At 36.1% G+C, this 19,675-nt stretch overlaps 1 protein-coding gene across 1 annotated transcript in view; it reads left to right on the top strand.

Annotated features, from left to right (window-relative positions):
- The window catches only part of LOC111052867 (DNA damage-binding protein 1), a 94,739-nt gene that overhangs the window by 61,639 nt on the left and 13,425 nt on the right, over positions 1 to 19,675 (top strand). Inside the window, 6 exon segments of the mRNA XM_039426549.1 lie at positions 2,182 to 2,395; positions 4,277 to 4,536; positions 13,113 to 13,283; positions 16,192 to 16,272; positions 16,274 to 16,302; positions 18,855 to 19,027. Of these exon segments, the coding sequence (XP_039282483.1) occupies positions 2,182 to 2,395; positions 4,277 to 4,536; positions 13,113 to 13,283; positions 16,192 to 16,272; positions 16,274 to 16,302; positions 18,855 to 19,027 (928 nt within the window).

The raw sequence follows: 19,675 nt of genomic DNA, 5'->3' as shown, positions 1-19,675 counted from the left end.
GATTATTAACAAGCAGTTGGTAATGGAAACAAACATAACATTGAAGAGTCTATTTTAAAATAAAGTTCTATCAGAATTATGCGTAAAAAGCTATCCTTATTTTAAGACTGTGTCATAACCTAAAAATTTTCAAGAAAGCTAATTCAAAGATTGCCTTTGAATTTTATATTTCAATGTGAATTGATAAGTAACATATTTCTGTGACTTGGTGCAAGAATGTCAAAATATCAACTTTCTCACAAATCAGCTTGAAAGTTCACCTTGCATTTTCAAACTACGGCATTTCGATACGGAAATTCGAGTGCTAGAAGTGCAGAAGTCGACATTGTTAGTTCTGGAACGGAGTATGAATGACAATCTATAAACCTATGTCTTCATTGGTAGTTTTCGAATTCTGAGAAAACTGTCAATCATGAAAAATGAGAAAGATGTCAATCATGACATTGGTAGTATAAATGTTATAACTTTTTATTGCTTTGACATTGGCACTTCTGGAACTGAAAATAATCGATATTAGTGATGTATTATAGTGTATTAAACTCATTTTAAAAAAAATGACATTTATAGTTTTTGCACCAAGCCACAGATTTAATGTGTGGTTCCCATGACAGTATGCTGTCAATAAAAACATCTTGACACTACCCAAACGGCTCTCCATACGTAAACTCTTCAAGCTAAAAATATTTTGTTGTGTTTTATTCTCATTTAGTGAAAAACCATTGGCTCTATTCTTTGAACCATTTTCAAGCCACAATGTTGTGATTTGTAGCAGACATTTGGCTGATTTGAATGTTGTGATTGGTGTGGTGTCAATCCGGTTTAGGATCTCCTTTAGAGGTGGTTGTTTCAAGTACGAAAAAAATCTGGTGTGGTATACTCACACAACTTTCCTTGCTCATTGATCTATAAGCCTCATTCTTAAACGAGAATAATTTAGGGGAATAACATATTGCCGATTGGCGGCTAAATATTTAAAACTACGATTATACTATTGTATAATTAATATTGTTTTCAGAGTACATTTTCCTTTGTGTAAATTGTGAAATTTGATGATTTTTTTTAAAGTTGTCAAAACAGCTTTTCTACAAATAAATTATCGACTATGTGTTCTTTTGAATAAACCCACCTACCTCACGCACAAGAAGGAGGTTACAAAGTCGATTTCTCAAGGATGGGGTGGACCCCCTGTTAGTTTCTCAGGAAGGAGACTCATGCCAGTTAATAGAGCTGATGAATAACTATACAGGGTATGAATTTGAAAAATTCTGTCAAGTCATTTTTTAGAAAATCGTGATAGAAATTTAACGAAATTCATTTTTCTCAAGAATATTACGGAGCTCCTGCAATTTTCCCCAGAAATGAGACTCATGTCAGTTGATAGGGCTTGTAAATAGCTATCTAGGGTATAAATTTGAAGAAAATCGTTAGATTTTCAGGGCATGTTTATCAGAGATTGACAATGGTGTAATAACCGAAACCGGTCTTTCTAAGTATCAATAAATCTGTGGTTTTTGACAATTTCTTAGTCTTTTTCATTCAATATGAATAATTACCACAATATAAACTTCTCAACTACACAAAAAGTGAAAGTAGCAAGTCAAGCTGAACAAGTGAAGTTATATTTTAAATTGAAACTCAAGTATGGAGTAGCAGAAAGGAACATTATCTTCAATAGAGTTTATCAGAGATTGACAATGGTGTAATAACCGAAACCGGTCTTTTTAAGTATCAATAAATCTGTGGTTTTTGACAATTTCTTAGTCTTTTCCATTCAAAATCGTTAGAGCCGTTTTCGAGAAAACCTTGAAAAGCATGGTTTTTTAGCCATTATCCGCCATTTTGAATTGAATTTCTTATTGTCGGATCCTCATGGTATATGGACCTTAAGTTTAGAATTTCAAGTCAATCGGTTAATTAGGAATGGAGTTATCGTGTTCACAGACACACACACACACACACACACACACACACACACACACACACACACACACACACACACACACACAGACCAACACCCAAAAATCATGTTTTTGAACTCAGGGGACCTTGAAACGTATAGAAAATATGAAATTAGGGTACCTTAAATACTTTCCTTACCTATGGTAATAGGGCAAGGAAAGTAAAAATGTGAAACATTTTTATGTTTTGTGATTGATTTGAATGTGGTGATGTGATTGGCAGACATTTGGCGTGATAACAATGCGGATAGACCAGCAGGAGTCGGTTGGCTCGAGTCCGATCAGACCGAGTGCCAGCACCCAGGTGCAGAGTACGAGCACCTCAGGGCAGTCGTCGGTCATCAAGCCTGGCTCTCTGGCGGCCCCCACCACTCACGAGTATGGCCTCGAGGTGGAGGTGCACAACCTGCTGATCATCGATCAACACACCTTCGAAGGTAGGTTAATATTAAACATACTCTCAACATATTTTTGTCATAGTCATCCATTTTCAGCTGTTTTCCATGCATGAAATCAATCCGGTAAACAGCTGTTTGCAGAACAAATAAACATATGATTCTCATCACAGCATACTTTACTATAATGAAACCATATGTTTTCTTTACAGTCGAGTATGTTTCCTAGTTCCGAAATAGGAACAACAAAACTGCTACAAAAAAACACCTTCATCGCTCCAGGTGGTAGTTTTGTCAATTTCCACAAAATTCCCGATTCAGAATTTTTAAACCAGATTATGTTTATAGAATGCATGTAGTAACGTCAGCACAAGCAAGTAATGTTTTCTATTTCTCAATTATTCCTCTTTAGATTATTATGAATAGTGTATGTTACTTGCACGTGAATGTCTTTTGCAGCGTTCGAATTAAATTCTAGTCTCGGCTGACGCCTCGACTAGAAATATCATTCTCGCCTGCAAAAGGCTCTTTCCCGTCCATGTGACGTAAGATACTATTGAGGACTGAAATTTTTTTGAAGTGAACAACAAAACTTAACCTATTTCAGATTGTGTAACCTTATCTAAATTTGGGAGAGGAATAGCACAAGGTTACCTTATTTTTTCTCTCCCCATTATTTTGATGATGTACTTATTATATGAATAAATGAAAAATGAATAAATAGTGGAATCGTACGTTTTCCGGCTCGAGATCGCAATTTTCAAGCTCGAACCGACTTGGAACTGTTGCAAGTTCGAACTGAAAACTTTACGTACTGTGAAGCTGGATGAACTGGTAACTTGACAAACTGAGAAATTGGCAAATGAGAACACGACAAATTAAAAACTTGTACTGAAAACTTGATGAATTAAAAATCGTCGAATTGAAAACTTGGTTGAATGAGAACTCGAAAAACTGAAAACTTGAAGAATTTAAAACTTAACAAAATGAGAACTTGACGCAATAAAAAATTGCCAAATTGGAAAACTTGACGAAATGAGAACTTGAAAAACTGACGAATTGAAAACTTGACAAATTGAGAGCTTGTACTGAGACCTTGATATGCTGAAAACTTGACGAAATGAGAACTTGACGTAGGCCTACTGAAACTTGATGAAATGATAACTTGACTCAATGAAAACTTGACAAACTGAAAACATGACAAGATTGAACTCAAAAACCAGAACTGAAAGCTTGACAAATTCAGATTTGCATGATGGGGTACTATCAGCTGTTTTTCAAGATCATTTTTTCTGAACACTAGGGTTGAAAGTAAACATTTCAAGCTCTCCAGCTGAACTCGTCAGAAACTGATATCCTTCGACCTCCATATGGAATCCGAAATGGCGAAAACAATTTATTAAGGCTCGAAGGTCGAACATCATCTTTTGGCCCCTTACACGATCAAGTATTTTATGATAGATCTTAGGCACTAGAGCTTTTTTATGTCTCCAATAGCTAAAAACGGTCATTTAAGTTATGAGCCCAAAGTCGTGATGTTAAATCCAATATCTACACTCACTAAATACATTTTATTTATTTATTCATAGACAATAGATACAATGCAGGTAAAAACAACAGGCATTCGCCCAAAATTGCTTTAAACCTTAATTTGGAATACACAGTCTAGAGGTTATGTAAATGATAACTCAATTCACACACTATTTTGAGTCCAAAAAAAGTATGTACTACAATAATTTTGGATCTATCAGATTAATTAATTTCAAAATACAAATCCAAACGATTTTAGAGGTTGTGATAGCTTTTTTTGAAAGATGTTTATTGAAAACCATCTGTAATATGATTGGAAGAAGACAACAGGCATAGCCCATATCTATTTTAACCCAATGAATATGTTTTACTAATAAGTTTGTGTGATTTCAGTGCTGCACGCCCACCAGCTGATGCCGTCTGAGACTGTAATGAGCCTGACGTCGACCCGCCTTGGCGACGACCCGATCGCCTACTACGTGGTGGGCACAGCCTTCGTCAACCCCGAGGAGAGCGAGCCCAAGCAGGGGCGCATCGTCATCTTCCACTTCCACGACGGCAAGCTGGTGCAAGTCGCCGAGAAAGACACCAAGGGTTGCTGCTATTCGCTCGTCTCCTTCAACGGCAAACTGGTCGCTAGTATTAACAGTACCGTGAGTTCTGCTTTCACTGTTCATTCAGCTTTCTCTATTCTCAGGATTTAGTAAGTAAATAAGTATATTACTTTTCGCCACACTGCACAGAAAGCAGCTGTTTTCCAGTCCCTACGTAGATCTGAAAGACCTTGTTTGCAGACGACGTCAGAAAAGGGTTTCTTTTCCGGTCTAGGCCAGAAAGTTGTCTCTTTCCAGCCGCTCATGGAAGTACTTAATAAGTCATCCGCTAGATCGGGCGAGTGTCCACTTTCATCATCAGCTGAAGTCGCCATGATTTCAGTTCCAGTTTCGAATCAAACTAATTCGCTTCGCAACCAGTTTTATTCAATTATTTATTGTTGATTAGTGCATTCCGAATTTTCAAAAATGCTTGAAGATGACTGTGGTATTCCAAGTGAAATTTTAAAAGAATCTGATATCCTGACTGCAAATCTTCTACCACTAAAATCAAGAGATAGGTACGATAGCTTAACGAGTATTCTTTATTTATTTTGTCAGCAATACCTGTAGTGTGGCGAAAAATATCGTTCGCACCACGGGCAAAAATGTTTTTCCAGCTCTCAATCTTTTCTAGTCCTCGGCCTAAATCTCATTTTCTGCTCTAGGTGCGAAATATACTATACCTTGCCCTATTACCATAGGTAAGGAAAGTATTGCTTTCCGAAAAAAATTAAGGTACCCCAATTTCTAAATTTCTATACGTTTCAAGGTTCCGTGAGGTTTTTGGGTATTGGTCTGTATGTGTGTGTGTGTGTGTGTGTGTGTGTGTGTTTATAGGTGTATGTGCGTCTGTGTACACGATATCTCATCTCCCAATTAACGGAATGACTTGAAATTTGGAACTTAAGGTCCTTTCACTATAAGGATCCGACACGAACAATTTCGATCAAATGCAATTCAAGATGGCGGCTAAAATTGAGAAAATGTTGTAAAAAACAGGGTTTTTCGCGATTTTCTCGAAAACGGCTCCAACGATTTTGATCAAATTCATACCTTAAATAGTCATTGATAAGCTATATCAACTGCCACAAGTCCCATATCTGTAAAAATTTCAGGAGCACCGCCCCATCTATGCAAAGTTTGATTTTAGATTCTGAATTATCAGGCTTCAGATACAATTTAAACAAAAAAATTCAAGTGGAGTAGATTGAGCATGAAAATCTCTGCAATTGATGTTCAGTAACATTCTCACCTAAAATTGAAAATTGACTCTAAATTCGAGAAAAAGTGATTATTCAATTGCAAATTATTGTTGATTCTATTAAATCATTCACTATGAAGAGATAGCTGACCTCATGTGTTTCTCCAGCGTTATTTACCTGTCACCAGCTGGCTCAAATCTTTGAATAGTAGACTTGAGATGCGCGGGAACACTAGCGTCAGGTGATCTTTTTTCATAACGGCAAAGAAAGTTGTGTGAGTGCGCCACACCAGATTTTTTTGTCATAGTCATTCAATTTCAGCTGTTTTACATCCATGAAATCAAGTCGGTAAACAGCTGATTGTAGAACAAATAAACATATGATTCTCATTACAGCATACTATACTGCATGGAAGAAAGAAAACTTGGAAATGAAGTGGCAGCCTGCAGACGCTTGGCAAACTGAGCTCAAAAGTAGACGATAGGCCCCGCCCACCAGTGGTAGAAGATCACTAGGGATATCTTCTCTAATGCTAGCTATTTCCTCATTTTTCATTCAACGGCAAACTGGTCGCTAGTATTAACAGTACCGTGAGTTCACTGTTCATTCAGCTTTCTCTATTCTCAGGATTTAGTAAGTAAATAAGTATATTACTTTTCGCCACACTGCACAGAAAGCAGCTGTTTTCCAGTCCCTACGTAGATCTGAAAGACCTTGTTTGCAGACGACGTCAGAAAAGGGTTTCTTTTCCGGTCTAGGCCAGAAAGTTGTCTCTTTCCAGCCGCTCATGGAAGTAGTTAATAAGTCATCCGCTAGATCGGGCGAGTGTCCACTTTCATCATCAGCTGAAGTCGCCATGATTTCAGTTCCAGTTTCGAATCAAACTAATTCGCTTCGCAACCAGTTTTATTCAATTATTTATTGTTGATTAGTGCATTCCGAATTTTCAAAAATGCTTGAAGATGACTGTGGTATTCCAAGTGAAATTTTAAAAGAATCTGAAATCCTGACTGCAAATCTTCTACCACTAAAATCAAGAGATAGGTACGATAGCTTAACGAGTATTCTTTATTTTGTATTCTTTATTTATTTTGTCAGCAATACCTGTAGTGTGGCGAAAAATATCGTTCGCACCACGGGCAAAAATGTTTTTCCAGCTCTCAATCTTTTCTAGTCCTCGGCCTAAATCTCATTTTCTGCTCTAGGTGCGAAATATACTATACCTTGCCCTATTACCATAGGTAAGGAAAGTATTGCTTTCCGGAAAAAATTAAGGTACCCCAATTTCTAAATTTCTATACGTTTCAAGGTTCCGTGAGGTTTTTGGGTATTGGTCTGTATGTGTGTGTGTGTGTGTGTGTGTGTGTTGTGTGTGTGTGTGTGTGTGTGTGTGTGGTGTGTGTGTGTGTGTGTGTGTGTGTGTGTGTGTGTGTGTGTGTGTGTTTATAGGTGTATGTGCGTCTGTGTACACGATATCTCATCTCCCAATTAACGGAATGACTTGAAATTTGGAACTTAAGGTCCTTTTACTATAAGGATCCGACACGAATAATTTCGATCAAATTTAATTCAAGATGGCGGCTAAAATGGCGAAAATGTTGTCAAAAACAGGGTTTTTGCGATTTTCTCGAAAACGGCTCCAACGATTTCGATTAAAGTTATACCTAAAATAGTCATCGATAAGCTCTATCAACTGCCACAAGTCCCATATCTGTAAAAATTCCAGGAGCACCGCCCCATCTATGCAAAGTTTGATTTTAGATTCCCAATTATCAGGCTTCAGATACAATTTAAACAAAAAAATTCAAGTGGAAAAGATTGAGCATAAAAATTTCTACAATTAATGTTCGGTGACATTTCCACCTAAAATTTAAAATAAGCCTGAAATTCGAAAAAAATGTGTTTATTCAATAATGCAAACTGTTGGCAACTGTTGATTCTATTAAATCATTCACTATGAAGAGAATAGCAGATCTCGTGTGTCTCCAGCGTTATTGTCCTGTCACCAGCTGGCTCAGATCTTTTAATAGTAGACTTGAGATGCGCGTGAACACTAGCGTCAGGTGATCAATTTTTATAACGGCAAGGAAAGTTGTGTGAGTGCGCCACCCCAAAATTTTTTTGTCATAGTCATTCAATTTCAGCTGTTTACATCCATAAAATCAAGTCGGTAAACAGCTGATTGTAGAACAAATAAACATATGATTCTCATTACAGCATAGATACTATAATGCATGGAAGAAAGAAAACCTGGAAATGAAGTGGCAGCCTGCAGACGCTTGGCAAACTGAGCTCAAAAGTAGACGATAGGCCCCGCCCACCAGTGGTATAAGATCACTATAGTGCGGTCCACGTTATAATGACAGTATTTGATCAACTTTGGTTTTGCTATCCTAGTTTATCATTCGACAAAACCGGTGGTACTATCCTTTTCTAGGTCCACAACGATGCCAATTATGTTTTTGACAGTGTAGAAATATAATTAATTAATGTAGAGAATCGGTATCGCTATTCTTCTATCTTCATCCACTGCCATTAAAACGTGGACCTCACTATAGGGATATCTTCTCTAATGCTATTTCCTCATTTTTCATTCAATCAATTACGCTGGATGAAACCCTCACAAGTCTAAGTTAGACATTAGCGATTATTAACAATTCATGAATATTAACATTAACCACTTTAGGCTTACAGAAAGGGAACTGAAGGATAAATTCAACTGAAATAAACTGTACGGTTTTTTGAACTTATAACGCTCGGATTGAACCTTTTCCAATGCTTTTTTTTTCTGAATATGTTGAATTAAACGTTGATTTCAATCAAACTTGAACTTCAATAAATATATTTTTAATTTGACTAAGAAGTGCTTAAAACTTCAATCATCAATAGATAATTATTTGAGCTTGAAAAAGAATAGTTATTGCCGCAATCATCATCATAACATATTATAATTTGTTATGGGTAATTTTTATCCAATTTTTTTTTGTCAATGAATGATTCCAATAAAGATCTTGGAATAATAATAAAATAATAATAATATCGAGTGACCTGGCTGGCTCAGGTTTGGTGTCAGAGTTTTCAGGTCGCAACTGATCAATTTCAGGGCCTCTGACATGACCTAACGACTGCTTTTTAGGCAGCCGGGACCGACGGCTTAACGTGTCCATCCGAAACACTTTATTATTGTTGGAAATAATGAAAAACCTATTTCCAGTCTTGGGATCAAGAAAATAAGTTAATTATGGATTACAATGGGAAGGCTGGAGTGATCCGTGGTCTAGTGGATAGAGTGCTTGCGTAGCAGCATAGAGATCCCGTGTTCAAACCCTCTCAATACCAAAAGTTTTTTTAACCAGATCACTCCCGTGTTAACGGATGGGCACGTTATTTTGTCGGTCCCGGCTGAAGTATGACAGTCGTAAGGCCCATTGACGGCTTAGATTATATATTTAGGCGGTGGGACCTTCCCACAAGGGACTCCCCACCAACAAAAGCCACATGAATTTACTTTATGGGAAGACTTCGTTTTTACCAACTTTTCATATGAAATGAAAAGTAGCTGGAAAGCCTAACACTTTTAGTTTTAGTCAATTCATTTTAAAGTTCATCAAATCAATTCAGCTTGTCGTATAAACAGAAGTAGAAGATAGATAACCTATAAATTTAAATTTAACTTCCATGCATCACAAGTACAACGTGACAACAGTCCACGTGGGAACTGACAACGGAAACAACCGACTGTTAACGAAGTTAGCCGATGATTGAGTAGTAGCCAAACCGGTCCGTTTTTGCTGCAATCCCTATTCTGGACTTCAGTTCCATGGTTTTCAATTTCCTTCAGCGAGTTTTCTCAGGGATGAGACCTAGTGCAATCGAATTTTTATCATAAACCTACTATGTTTCAAACTTCGTGAAAATTGTTGGAGCCATTTTCGAGATCCATTGGACATAAATAAATACCCAAATAAATGAATAAATATATACAGAAATTGCTCGCTTAATATAATAGGATACCTCAAGTCAGTTACACACACATCGATTTTGGACGTTCGATCTTTTGCCGACTTTTTATGAATTCTATAAGATTAAACGGAGCTTGACAAACATAATGTGTTTAATCTAATAGAATTTAATACCGTCAAAAAATCGATGTCAGTGCGGGGCTTTAGAGTATGATCACATTTGATGAGTGTATGTGCAAGTGCACGTCAGATCATGTATGAGTCGAGAAACAAAATCTGGATAGATCAATAGAAACAAGTTGACTTGTCTATAGCTGCTCACACTGAACGCAAAAATAGCAAGTGCACGGTAATGTAGCTAAAATTACTGATTCTGTAAAAATACAGATCGCACCTCGGGAGGAAGACTGTTCCAACTCAAAAAATCTGGTGTGGCGCACTCACAACTTTCCTTGCCGTTATGAAAATTTATCACCTGACGGCCTGACGTTAGTGTTCCCGAGCAAGTCTACTGTTCAAAGATCTGAGCCAGCTGGTGACAGGCCAATAACGCTGGAGACACACGATGTCTGATATCACTTCGTAGAGAATGATTTAATAGAATCAACAGTTGCCAATAGTTTGCAATTGATATAATCACAATTTCTCGAATTCTGAGCTTATTTTCAATTTTAGGTGAAAATGTTACTGAACATCCTAATTGTAGAGATTTTCATGTTCAATCATTTCCGCAAGAAATTTTTTGTTTAAAGTGTATCTGAAGCCTGATAATTGGGGATTCTAGAATCAAACTTTGCATAGATGGGGCGGAGTTCCTGACATTTTTAAAGGGATGGAACTTGTGGCAATTGATAGAGCTCATCAATGACTATTTTAGGTATGAATTTGATCAAAATCGTTGGAGCCGTTTTCGAGAAAATCGCGAAAAACCTGTTTTTTACAACATTTTCTCCATTTTAGCCGCCATCTTGAATTGCATTTGATCGAAATTGTTCGTGTTGGATCCTTATATTGTAAGGACCTTAACTTCCAAATTTCAAGTCATTCCGTTAATTAGGAGATGAGATATCGTGTACACAGACGCGCATACACTCATACACACACACACACACCCACACCCACACATACAGACCAATGCCCAAAAACCACTTTTTTGGACTCAGGGGACCTTGAAACGTATAGAAATTTGGAAATTGGGGTACCTTAATTTTTTTCGGAAAGCAATACTTTCCTTACCTATGGTAATAGGGCAAGGAAAGTAGAAAGTCGTTTATTCAGAAGAGCAGTTCTAAAGTTTTCATAGGTATTCAAACTTGATTTACTGCTCTTAGAATCACTCAATTTTTCTGATTGAGTGATTCTAAGAGCAGTAAATCAAGTTTGAATACCTATGAAAACTTTAGAACTGCTCTTCTGAATAAACGACTTTCTACTTTCCTTGCCCTATTACCATAGGTAAGGAAAGTATTGCTTTCCGAAAAAAATTAAGGTACCCCAATTTCCAAATTTCTATACGTTCAAGGTCCCCTGAGTCCAAAAAAGTGGTTTTGGGCATTGGTCTGTATGTGTGGGTGTGGGTGTGTGTGTGTGTATGAGTGTATGCGCGTCTGTGTACACGATATCTCATCTCCTAATTAACGGAATGACTTGAAATTTGGAAGTTAAGGTCCTTACAATATAAGGATCCAACACGAACAATTTCGATCAAATGCAATTCAAGATGGCGGCTAAAATGGAGAAAATGTTGTAAAAAACAGGTTTTTCGCGATTTTCTCGAAAACGGCTCCAACGATTTTGATCAAATTCATACCTAAAATAGTCATTGATGAGCTCTATCAATTGCCACAAGTTCCATCCCTTTAAAAATGTCAGGAACTCCGCCCCATCTATGCAAAGTTTGATTCTAGAATCCCCAATTATCAGGCTTCAGATACACTTTAAACAAAAAATTTCTTGCGGAAATGATTGAACATGAAAATCTCTACAATTAGGATGTTCAGTAACATTTTCACCTAAAATTGAAAATAAGCTCAGAATTCGAGAAATTGTGATTATATCAATTGCAAACTATTGGCAACTGTTGATTCTATTAAATCATTCTCTACGAAGTGATATCAGACATCGTGTGTCTCCAGCGTTATTGGCCTGTCACCAGCTGGCTCAGATCTTTGAACAGTAGACTTGCTCGGGAACACTAACGTCAGGCCGTCAGGTGATAAATTTTCATAACGGCAAGGAAAGTTGTGAGTGCGCCACACCAGATTTTTTGAGTTGGAACAGTCTTCCTCCCGAGGTGCGATCTGTATTTTTACAGAATCAGTAATTTTAGCTACATTACCGTGCACTTGCTATTTTTGCGTTCAGTGTGAGCAGCTATAGACAAGTCAACTTGTTTCTATTGATCTATCCAGATTTTGTTTCTCGACTCATACATGATCTGACGTGCACTTGCACATACACTCATCAAATGTGATCATACTCTAAAGCCCCGCACTGACATCGATTTTTTGACGGTATTAAATTCTATTACATTAAACACATTATGTTTGTCAAGCTCCGTTTAATCTTATAGAATTCATAAAAAGTCGGCAAAAGATCGAACGTCCAAAATCGATGTGTGTGTAACTGACTTGAGGTATCCTATTATATTAAGCGAGCAATTTCTGTATATATTTATTCATTTATTTGGGTATTTATTTATGTCCAATGGATCTCGAAAATGGCTCCAACAATTTTCACGAAGTTTGAAACATAGTAGGTTTATGATAAAAAATTCGATTGCACTAGGTCTCATCCCTGAGAAAACTCGCTGAAGGAAATTGAAAAGATAATAATAATAGCTGATAATTTCGTCGTCTGTCGATAATGCAAGATGCGAGTGCTTTTGGGAGTGAGACAGAATGATGTTCAGCTGACTGATCTTACGAGAAATATTTAATATTATCTAGCAAGAAATTAATCGACTTGATCAACATAATTATCTAATTTGTTGCCATGAACAAAGTTATGATTTTATTCAAGATCCATTATTTTTTTATTTATATTAACAAAAATATTGTAGAAAACATAGGCCTAGAATATTATTCTAAATTAAAGTATATCATAATCTGAAGTTAATAATTATTTTACAGTTTTAACTGATTAGTTAGTGTTATTTTGTTATTCAATTTGGTTTGTAAACAATCTAAATGCAAACGGTTATGCTTTCAAATGTTTGGACTAAAATTCAAAAGTATAAATCAAAATTCGGGGAGGAAACAGTGGCTGTGCCTGTTATCATTTCCCAATTATTTTAAAGAATTGTACTCAGTGTATCAATAAATAAATATAAACTATGCGTTTATGCTTTTGTACTCCGGAGCGAAGCTCGTTACCCCGATATTCAATATGAACTAGAAAATGTGTTGAGAGTAAATAGTAATAAATTTTATCTAGTAGGCTTATGTCTGTATTATTGTTATTTTTACAGGTAAGATTATTTGAGTGGACTGCAGAAAAAGAATTGCGTCTTGAATGCAGCCATTTCAACAATATAATAGCTTTATATGCAAAATCGAAAGGTGACTTTATTCTTGTGGGCGACCTGATGAGGTCGATAGCTCTACTACAACACAAGGTCATGGAAGGCAGCTTTGAAGAGGTAAACCGTGCCAAAAAGTTCATTCTTTCAGTTTTATTATATTTTCATGTCAGTGTAAATTAATTTATTTGACATAATACAGTTTTTCCTCTCATTTCTATTAATTTAGTAGGCAGAGAGGCCTATACTTCTAACTCCGTCTCTCGGAGAAGACAATAAGCCGTCGGTCCCGATTACCTAAAAAGTAGTCGTCATCTCTCATCATCATCCCTCTCACTCATTACCCACGCACAAGCCTAAGAGTTTATGTCGGCATCACCCTCAGTATTATTATTATTATTTATTATCATAAAGGCAGAATTCAGTTCAATCATTCAATTTATAAACAATCCACCTGGACTCGAATCACGTGATTCATATCATATTATTTATACTACAATATTCATACACATATTTTTAGTTGATGCGCTTAGAAACTAGGAAATGGGGGAATAAGAAACATATTAAAATTCCACATCATACACCAGTATATTAATTATGTTGGTTTTTTATGCCATACTTTCAAATTCAAAATTCAAATTCAAATTGTTTTATTCATAAAATATTACATATTCACAAAATATAAAAGTGTTATAAATTACATGAATAAATTCTCGCTGCCTGGATGATTTGTCCGTGTGCAGGGAGGAGTCGCAAATTATCAGACAGAGGGCAAACACTAGCAATAATAAAATAAATTACAAACTATGAATAATAAATAAATTTGAAAGAATAATAAGAGAGTTTATTTTAATAATACATTTTTTAAAACTAAAGATAGAAAAAAAACAATAAATAAATAAAATAAAAGTGTCAGCTCGACGGCGGTTAGGGCTGAGTTGGGAGTAATATAGCTTTATTAGCGTGGTACTGTGTGTAATATTTGAATGTTATTCTGTGTTCAGAACTAGAAATATTCATCTATATGGAGAATGTAGAAGAGCCTCCGCAGCATCTGAACCGATGCTTATACAACTAAAAGCTGTTTAAGAAAAAATTGTCATGTCTCTAACTAGGAAATGAAGAGAGATAAAAATTGGTTTCTTATTACCAATATTCACCAATAATATTTACCAATATTACTTATTAGTCAAGTGTATCTTATTGATTGTGTTCATGGGAGGTGGCGGTACATGTACGATTTCGACCAAGGACACGAAAATGCGTTCGGTGGGAACTTTTGACAGTTCAGGTACCGGTCGCCATCTTGGAACAGAGTGGAATGGTGCATGCTCACTTGCACCGCGTACATGCTCACTTGCACCGCTCGAAAAGTATGTTCCACAAAACCGGTACCGGGATCATCGCTTCTTATTGGTCGAGAGTTAAAGCGTTGGTTGTCTGCTATTTTGTTAGGTTATGTCTTCACATTCAGAGTCTATAATATACTAAAAAAGGATGAGGCGTGCGAAGTATTTTATTCCATTAATGGAATTAATTACAGAATAGTCAAAAAGCAAGAAATTCATTCATTATTGGCTGGAAAGTTTATTATTTTTCAGCTTTATTGACTATTCTACTAAACTAAGATGTGTTTATGTTATCTATTAGTCGGAATACTATATTTTGTTGATTCATTCCTAGGCCAGGATCTATCCAGATAAATGTCTGGATAGTAGACACAATCAAGAAACTTCAATTATTAACATTTTGCTAATATTCCATAAAACGTTTTATTCATTAACACTAATTGCATAGAAAAAGCAGTCAATTTTTCATTGATGACAGCGCAAACCATCATTAATATTATTAAAAAAAAAACTTCATAAGAAAAACATGATTACAATATATATTTTTCCAAATAATAAATTAATAATTATTATTGATTCAATAATAATAAATAATAGCTGAAACGTTCATATTGATAACACCTTTATTATTTTGTCAACACCGATCTGTAAACGATTAATTTCAAAAGTACGCGCCAAAAACGGTGAACCAGAATTCGATTTTCGTTCGGTGGGAGCAAGTAGTGGTGCACCAGTCACGTGGTTTCTGGTTACTGCTCACTTCGCCGAAGCCGTACATGCACCGCAACCTCCCATGAACACAATCATTGCCCCACTTGTGGTAACAAGGACCAGTGTAGTCAAGTAATAGCATTGAAAATCAAAGGAGACTGTTAGGGACATCTCCTTGTTGTATCTTAATGCCCCACCAAATTTCAGGTTTTTCTCTCAATTCATTTCAAAGTTATATAAGTATAAGTTGAAGGCCGAAAGTTTTTAACAACCTTTTAATTTGTAAGTAAACCACTAGAAAATCAAGATTTACATGTTGAATACTCAATTATATTTGATTATAATTGGAAATTATATTGCACAACTATGCTTAAAAATTGCACACTTGGAAATTATTCTTGATAAACTCTTGAAAATTGAAATTAAGTGAAAATATAAATATATTAGAAAATGTTTGTTGATTTTGAGTTACAATGACCACTAACGACTGGAACATTTGTGTACATACATGTTTTGTCATCAACATTTTCAGGTAAGGTTTTTGTATCTTTAATTTTGTTGTTGATTATTTTATTCGCTACTCAATTTATTTGAGGTTAAATTATTTTTCATCATTATGATTTGTAATTTTTCAGTGGTTTATTCTGTGGACACGCCGATAGCTGTAATTAAATATGAAATAATGTAATATTGAAAGAATATGCGATGCTCACTCTACCACTATCTGTAGCGTACTGACTGTATTAAAGCAGTTCTTATCTATTGATGGTTTCAAACTTCATCAAAACGTCTGTTCAAACATATCAAAATCAATTGAAGATATTTGACAAAGTTTTTTTAAGTTGTAAACATTTGAAAATGAGCACCGTCATTTGTCACTGCATACTGTCGTCCTCCATTTGTTTCCAATTCAAGACAATTTCTTTATGTTTTGTTTTTATTTTAAAAGACTTATTTTTTTCTTCCAGATTGCTCGACATTACAACACAAACTGGATGACAGCCATTGAAATATTGGACGATGACACGTTCCTTGGAGCTGAAAGCAGTTTAAAATTTGTTTGTTTGCCAAAAAGACAGGTATGATCAACTTCTGTTGAAATCGAATCAAATTTATTTGATCAAAAATGATATAATAGATGAATGCAATGTATGATTTATAAGTAATAGATGAGTAATATATACACACTAAGATTCCAATCAACACATAAACTCGTGACCTACGTGAGTTCCACTCCTGGCTTTTTTGTAAGTCCTTCCGCTGTAGAAGGGGTCGCCAAATTTCCTCTAGGGCACCTGGTCACCCTCGTCTCAGCCTCTTGACCTACATTTGTGCCTGGAATTTCACCCATTTCTGGTCTATTGGATTTTTCTTTTTGCCCCTCCGAAACTGGCCTGATGGGACAGATCCCGTGGGTTTGAAGGCAAGGCAACTTCTAACCTAGCTCCGCAGTGCAGGCTGGATGCTTGTCTGACTCTGACTAGGCGCTGAGACAGCAAATAATAGCAGCGTTGGTGGGAATGCGAGCGGCCGCAGTAACATCGTCCACCCAGCAATGGTCGGCGTAGTTCCGCCTAGCGGACAGACGAAAGATCAATCCAGTCGGTTATTTGATCCCTCCAGCCAAGCAGCCGAGACAATAGAACAATGGAGTGGCGGTCTCATTCGCGTTCATCAGCAGTTTTCTTTCTCATGATTATTTTGATTTTTGTGTTACCTATATAATCAATAATAACTCCAGTCACCAGTAAAAAGTTTCCAGAAACGTGGTGTACTACCATATTAATCACTTATCATGATGATTTTTAATTATTTAAAAACATTGTTGACATTCTGAGCCTTCAGGCTAAACTTGGGGTCGCTGAGAATAATCTGCAATCAGAATTTCTCTATAACGAAAAATAACGAAAAAACCAAGCTTGATCTTCCGGCAACGGTTAACAGTCATCCTGCAATGCGGCCGAAACACTTCCAAGCCAGACACCCATCTCAAATGACAACAACACCAAGCTGTGAGAATCCATCCTGCACTGCGGCGCTAGGTCTAGAGTTTCCTTGGGGTCCCTTTTAGTCGCCTCCTACGACAAGCAGAGTTACTGTGGTTGAATTCTGGTTTTCAACACATTCTTGAGTACGTTGTTCGACTCAAAGCTCCCCCAACCCACAGGGAGCTGTGATAGTTTATTACATCTTTGTAGATAGATAGATTCAATTCTTTTGCTATGGGACGATACAGTCATCAGCAACGTCAGTAAAATATTCAAAAATATTCATATGCCAACACACAAGGAATCTTATGTTGGCAGTGCCAAGTATTACAGTCATGTTATTGATGCACTTAAGTTACAATCAATGTTATTTATATTGTATTGTAAAAATATGTATTTGTAATTTTTGGCAATAAATTCAATTCAATTCAATTCAAAATTCAATAACACTTAACACTTATTAACACGCGAGTAGTCGCGCCCGCGGCCAATAGCCGCACAATTATAACTTTTGTATGTAGCTTTGGGGATTTTCGTTTTCCAAGGTTGGCAGCTCATGTAATCCTCGCTGTGACCTGTCCTCTAGACAATCTTGAACATTAAACTTGAATTTTAAAAAACCCTTTTGAAGTGAAAATACACTTACTTTTGTAGTGACGATCGTTTCGACCTGTTGTTGGTCATCATCAGACTGTGGGAATTCACTCAGATCTGAATTCCCACAGTCTGATGATGACCAACAACAGGTCGGACTAATTTCAATATATAGGTATTATCTTCCTATTTTATATTCCATCTTCTGATTTAAACTTTCATTATTAATTTAATAAAATTAGAGGTAGAAGTAAAATAAGTGACTGGTGTATTTATTATTGTAGAATTTTAATTGAATTTTTTTTTTGACCAGAATTATTTTATTGCCTTCTGGCATTTTGATATATATCTTGGAAGCAAAGCAGCCAGTTTACATGATATATTTTTAATGACTGCATACTGTGCTTATTATTAAAATCAATAATATTTTATTGATTATTCAAATTTATTAAATTATACAATTTATTAAAAATTGTATTACATCTTCGTTCAAGCTACTCGAATAGTCAATGATATTTTATTCAGTTTATTCACACTTTATCTACAGTTTCAAATAGTTAACGTTATTATAATGAAATATCAACTATTATCTATGACCATTTTCGTCTGTCTTTTAAAACATGCAAACAAGTCAACATATCCTTAAAATACACTTGGCGCGAATATATAGTGGATTTATAAGCAAGATTTTGGGCATTTAAATAGAGAGCACGTTTAGTTATTGGTAGCTGCAAGCTGCAGATGACGTCATCTGCCTGTAGGTTTTTTGTCTCTGCAACGGAAAAACCTGTTTGTTGGCGCGCTGTTACCTATCGGCAGAGCAATAGCTAACAAAACGTCTCTGAAACGAAATTGGCCTGTTAAATAGTTAAGTCCGTCCTGTTAACTATGGGCGACGTTAATTGTCGACTCTGCAACCGGGCATGAGTCTTATTGTCGTTTGGAGAAATCACGTTGTACAATCATAACTACTAAAATGTTGAAAGACAGTAAAATTGTATTTATTAAACTATTAATTTTTTAGTTATTTATTTATGCATTTATTTTAGCGCTGCAACAACGGACGAGGAACGCCAACACATGATGGAGGCCGGCCAGTTCCACCTGGGAGACATGGTGAATGTGTTCAGGCATGGGGCGCTCGTTAGACAGCAGCACTTTGGAGAGACCTCGGCGCCAACCACTGGATCAGTCCTCTTCGGCACTGTCTTCGGATCTATCGGTCAGTTCTCATTCTTATTAACAAATTATTTAAATACTAGTAGTTCTGTGAATAGTAGACCTCACGCAGTAAAACCCCTCTCATACTGTTCACCGCTGGTAACTTGGCCTCTGGAAGGAATGCAGTCGATCTAGTTTTAGGCGTGACATATGGCACTGGACAGCCAGGTAACGAGTACACAAACGCTGTGGTCTATTTGCCTTCGCCAAATGTAACTGAGCAATTTCCATCCCACCAAATTTGTAATTTAACCAGCGATCTATAAGTAAAATTACATCCTAATGTTTTTAGTCGTTACATAAAATAATAGAGTTTAAGATTCAAGTTCAACTTTCAACTCAGAATTCAACTTTTTCGATGAAACTAAAAAATCATTGTTTTTTCTGAATATCACTTTGCTTAGACTTATTATAAGATGTACTAAAAAGGGTGGGTTTTATGACAATATAACGGGGATAATGGTTAAGTTACTCTCTATTGGTTTTCAATATTGTTGTTCCAACATATATTTTACTGAAAATAAATTAAAATGTACATCCATGTCGTGACAATTAGAAGTTTCCCCAGTCTGTGACATTGTAAAAATGCTAGTTCTACTGAGACTATTCCACAAAAATCACTATAACAATTTTAAAACTAATTTAATAA

This window comes from Nilaparvata lugens, chromosome 4, assembly GCF_014356525.2.
Source record: "Nilaparvata lugens isolate BPH chromosome 4, ASM1435652v1, whole genome shotgun sequence".
Classification (NCBI taxonomy): Eukaryota; Metazoa; Arthropoda; class Insecta; order Hemiptera; family Delphacidae; genus Nilaparvata; species Nilaparvata lugens.
This window is presented reverse-complemented; position numbering and strand designations above follow the sequence as displayed.